This window comes from Acyrthosiphon pisum, chromosome X, assembly GCF_005508785.2.
Source record: "Acyrthosiphon pisum isolate AL4f chromosome X, pea_aphid_22Mar2018_4r6ur, whole genome shotgun sequence".
NCBI lineage: Eukaryota > Metazoa > Arthropoda > Insecta > Hemiptera > Aphididae > Acyrthosiphon > Acyrthosiphon pisum.
In genome coordinates this window covers 63,445,928-63,450,577 of record NC_042493.1, presented here as the reverse complement: position 1 = coordinate 63,450,577, position 4,650 = coordinate 63,445,928, and the positions used below count along the sequence as shown (strand labels likewise).

The 4,650-nt window shown below is 29.2% G+C and overlaps 1 protein-coding gene across 1 annotated transcript; it reads left to right on the top strand.

Moving 5' to 3' along the window:
- The first annotated feature begins 960 nt into the window (after window positions 1-960).
- Window positions 961-2,411, top strand: LOC100163837 (bleomycin hydrolase-like). The gene is made up of 4 exons (XM_029485651.1): window positions 961-1,199; window positions 1,328-1,557; window positions 1,650-1,770; window positions 2,096-2,411. The coding sequence occupies exons 1-4, from the start codon at window positions 981-983 to the stop codon at window positions 2,309-2,311; spliced, it is 786 nt and encodes a 261-aa protein (XP_029341511.1). The 5' UTR covers window positions 961-980; the 3' UTR covers window positions 2,312-2,411.
- The last annotated feature ends 2,239 nt before the right edge of the window (window positions 2,412-4,650 follow it).

Below are 4,650 nucleotides of genomic sequence, written 5' to 3'. Positions count from 1 at the left end.
AATTGTTAATGAAAACCACTGATTTACTTGTTAATACTTATTATAAAACAAAAACTGTGATTATTTTATAGAATCCCATTGAAGACGGTGGCTACTGGAATATGGCAGTAAATATTATCGAAAAGTATGGCTTAATGCCAAAACTTAGTTTTCCAGAAAGTTTTAATAGCGAAGATAGTAAACAGCTTAATTGCATTTTAAACAGTAAAGCAAGTTTAAAAATGTTATAAATATTTTCTAGTATTTAATAGAGTACTAACCAATCAAATCATTGAAATAATATAAACTATAGGTACAAAACGTGTAACCGTTACAATAGGTAACCCACACGTATATTATTTTATCTAACGTAAAAACTATCTACAAAATATAGGCTAATATAATATTATGATATAATATTCAATATTACTTAAGAGTTCATGTGCAATCGAAATTCATAACAATTTTTGTTATTTCGTTGAATCTCAAAAATTATTGACGATAGATACATTCCACTAACGACATTAATCAAAGTATTGGGTAAAAGAATTTTTGGGAAAAAAAATGTTAAAAACAAATTGGGAAAAGTGTCTCCCTACCCTACTCAATGAAGAGTTACACTCAAGCCCTACTATACAGTTAATACCAGTTAATCACAGGTGTTTTCATGATTTATTTAATCCTTACTACGATTTATTATATTTTATATAATTAGGATTATTTGTTAAGTTGGAGTTATAATCAGGGCAGTCACTTTATGGAAGGGAAAGCTGGGCCTTAGCGATTAGGTTGTGTGTTGGAGCCCCGCATTTTAGGAACTAATATTTTAGGGATCCCGTAAATTAAAGGGACGATTCAGCACTTAGAATAAAGGATAAAATAAAGTTAATTAAAAATTGTATAAAAGTAACACATAACTAAACTATTCAAGTTGTATTGTTTTACATTCATATTTATTATATATTATATAGCTCCGAGAATTTGCCATTGTTTTGCGTGATATGGTGACTAATAACGATACGAATAGTAATATTTCTTCCCAGATCGAAAAGGATATGTGCATTGTGTATCGTATCGTTGGAGTATGTTTGGGCATTCCCGACCAGACCTTCAAGTGGTACTATCGCATAGGTCCTAATGAACCCTTAGTGTATCAAAGCTTTACGCCACTTGAGTTCTACAACACAATGGTCCGCCCGGTTTTTCACCTTGAAGACAAGGTAATTATTATTGGTTTTATTTCACAAGCTCGGGTATTTTTACACTGTATAAATATCAATAACTACTACACATATACATTATGCCTGTGTCTTAAAACTTGCAAAAATATTTTCTCTCTCCGTCACAGGTCTCTTTGATATCTGACCCGAGAGCCAACAAGGAATTCGGCCGGCTGTATACGTTGGATTTGGTTGGGAACGTTCAGGAGGGCACTAGAATCATGCGTAATAATCAACCAATTGAAGTACTTCTGGAAGCATGCAAACTATCGATCGCCACACTTGGCGAACCGGTTTGGTACAGTTGTGAAGTGCACCAGAGATTTTCAAACGAACTTGGGCTCGAAGACTTAAAAATGTATGTGTACCTATTATGATTTTCCGCTACTTATAAAAAAATGTACTAGGTATATTGACTAAATTATAGTATTATATTATAATATTATTTAGACATGACATAGAATCATTGTTCGGTACTGACATATCAATTCCAATGACCAAAAATGAACGGATTTTATACCATGAATCATATCCAACACACGCAATGGTATTGACTGGATTCCACGAAGAAGTAATTTTATATTAACTCAACTTATGCATAATGCAATGAAACCTCTCTTAACGAACATCTCTGATAGCAGCCTTTTTTCGGGAACAAACTACAAACTTTCTATAAACTGAATCCACTGCAATTAGCGAACAACATTTCAGCGACCGAGAGTGTCCGGTATTAGAGGCTTCACTGTGTACAATTTATATATTTCTTTTTAAATGCATTTGAAATATTAAAATAAAAAAACATGACATAAACGTCACTATCATATATTCATATCAATATAATATCTACCTTCACTATACAATAATATGAACAACTCTATGTCTCTATATTATTTCAGAACTATGAAGTTACACGGTGGCGCGTTGAAAATTCTTGGGGTAAACGTAATGTGAACACGAATGGGTTTATAATGATGACCACTGAATGGTTTAAAGAATACGTTTTTGAAGTCATTGTTGACAAAAAAACACTGCCAAAATGTGTTCTGGACGTATTTGGTCAGGAACCAATAGTATTGCCAGTTTGGGATAAACTTGGATCTCATATTTGTTGATTAACTAATATTACTGGTTAAACATGCCCAATTTTAATCAGTTTGTATTTCGATTATAATATTTACTGGGCGTTGTATTATTGTACCTGTTGGGCTACAATATCTATTAATTATTAAATAAGCATTTATCGTTTGTTTAATGATAATCTAATAATGAAAAACTGAGTCCTTTTTCATTTTTGATACTCTTAAGTCTCAATAACAAATTGGGATACATTGTCTATATATATAAGAATCTAACTTGATTTTAGATACGAAGGAAACCGGTTTGTTTGCTTATTTATTATTATTATTACCTATTAATTATTTATTTATTTGTTTGCACTTGCACTTGCATTTTTCCATTTGAAATATATATTATTCATTGAACAAATAATTTATTGTTATATTTTTTTCTACCTTATCTCTATTCTATAATAAAAATAATACAATTTACCACTCCAGTGGTTGAATTAAAAATGCAAGATATATAATTTTCAGAAATTAGCAATAACAATAACTACAATATGTAATTGTATTATATTATTTGTATAGCCAAAAAATTGTCATATGTTTTTAAATTCAATTATAAAAAAAATATTTTTTTCCGGAGGAAGGTCGGGCAGCTAGTACAATATAATATATATCTACATAATGTATCCATTAAGCGTAATATCACACAAAAATATTACTTAAACAATTTTTTACTTTAACAATATTATTAACTTATAGTATGACCTCTTATTGATTTATGAAAATACATATTTTTGTTTTAACATTAACAATAACAAAAAACCTAACCTAATACTATATATTTTTTTTTATAAGACTACACCCATAGGCAATATGACATAATATACTTAAATAGTTATCTGAATATTACTCTTCTCTTTTGTACAGTATATCATTTAAGATCAATCTTTCAGAAGTATAATACTAAGTACCTATAATATAATAATGTAACGACATTATGTTTTGCAAAAACACAAAATTTCAAATTTTTTCTATAATATAGAATGAATAAGTACTTAAGTTTGTAAAAACTTTAATTGTTGTTTAAAAAATTAACAAACAAGTATAATAATTATTTTATCATTTTACCCATGTAATTGTAATGAATAGTATACAATATATTAAAATATTATGATTAGAGAGTAGATTTATTAATATTTAGTAGGTGTTTCAATTCAATGTAATAATTAAATACATTTTTAATTTTCCTAAAATGTAGAGAGGGTCGAGAACATAATAATTTACTAAATAATATATCTTATATAGTTACTCTGGAATAAAAATTAAAACTCCATCAAATTAACAATATAACTGCAAATGCACTAAGTATACCAATATAATATAAAATAGGCATGATTAAAATAAATGGTCAACCGGACCAATTGAAACTATTTTTTTTCTTTAGGGACAACGAAAACTGGATGCCGCGTGAACGACACCGTTAATAAGGCCAAATGTGCATGCGTATAATAATATAAAAAGAGTACAGATCAAATGAATCACCAGCACCCTCAATTACGTTTTATTATCGCCCCCTCCGGGTCGTTGTTTTTCTCATTGTATTCTAATTAAGATTTTATTATCAGGCTTGGATATTTCAGCACCGTGGGTACTTACATACACCCTATATAATATTATGTACGTCACGATTTCAAGAATGAGAGAAACTTCGAACATTGATATTCAAAAGTTGAACGCACCAAGTTTTATATAATATAGGTAACCTGCTCGTATTTATACACGTTCGGAGTAACAGACAAATGAACCGAAGACGTTGGTAACGTTACTGTAAACCATTAATGTACCCGGATGGTTTAAACTGCTATTATGGAATACATCACTTATTCTTCGTGTATATATTATATAGTAGGTTACCTATATCTTTTTTTTATGAAAAATCTGGGTGGTCCTGGACCGCGGTACTTATAAGACATATCGAAATCACAAATGGTTTGGCCACAATATAGTATATTATATAGGTTTTATTTATTTATTCGTATGTCTAAGGGTAACACTTTAAATTAAAACCTACGGTAAGATAAAAAAAAATCATAAATTAAGAATAAGAGTAAAGACTGAACCATACACAAATAAATAACAACAAAAATAATACTAACTAAATAGTAAATATTATTCAACACTCGGCACATTAAGTATCATTACCTAGTCATTCTATTAATGCATCTGTTAGACGTTAGTGTTTAGATTTCCTAAATCAAAGGTCAAAGACGACATTCACTTAGGATATGATCAACATTTTAGAAAAAAAACAGGGGTTTTTCCGGAAAATTGAGAAATTTTGGTTTAAATAATTACACACAATAATATGATCACAATATACTATATTT

Bases quoted from the DNA above. Each gene is read 5' to 3' on its own strand.
- LOC100163837 (XM_029485651.1), top strand. From the start codon at position 981: ATGGTGACTAATAACGATACGAATAGTAATATTTCTTCCCAGATCGAA. The intron at 1,558-1,649 runs GTATGTGTACCT...AATATTATTTAG, and splicing joins GGGCTCGAAGACTTAAAAAT to ACATGACATAGAATCATTGT. The intron at 1,771-2,095 runs GTAATTTTATAT...ATATTATTTCAG, and splicing joins TGACTGGATTCCACGAAGAA to AACTATGAAGTTACACGGTG.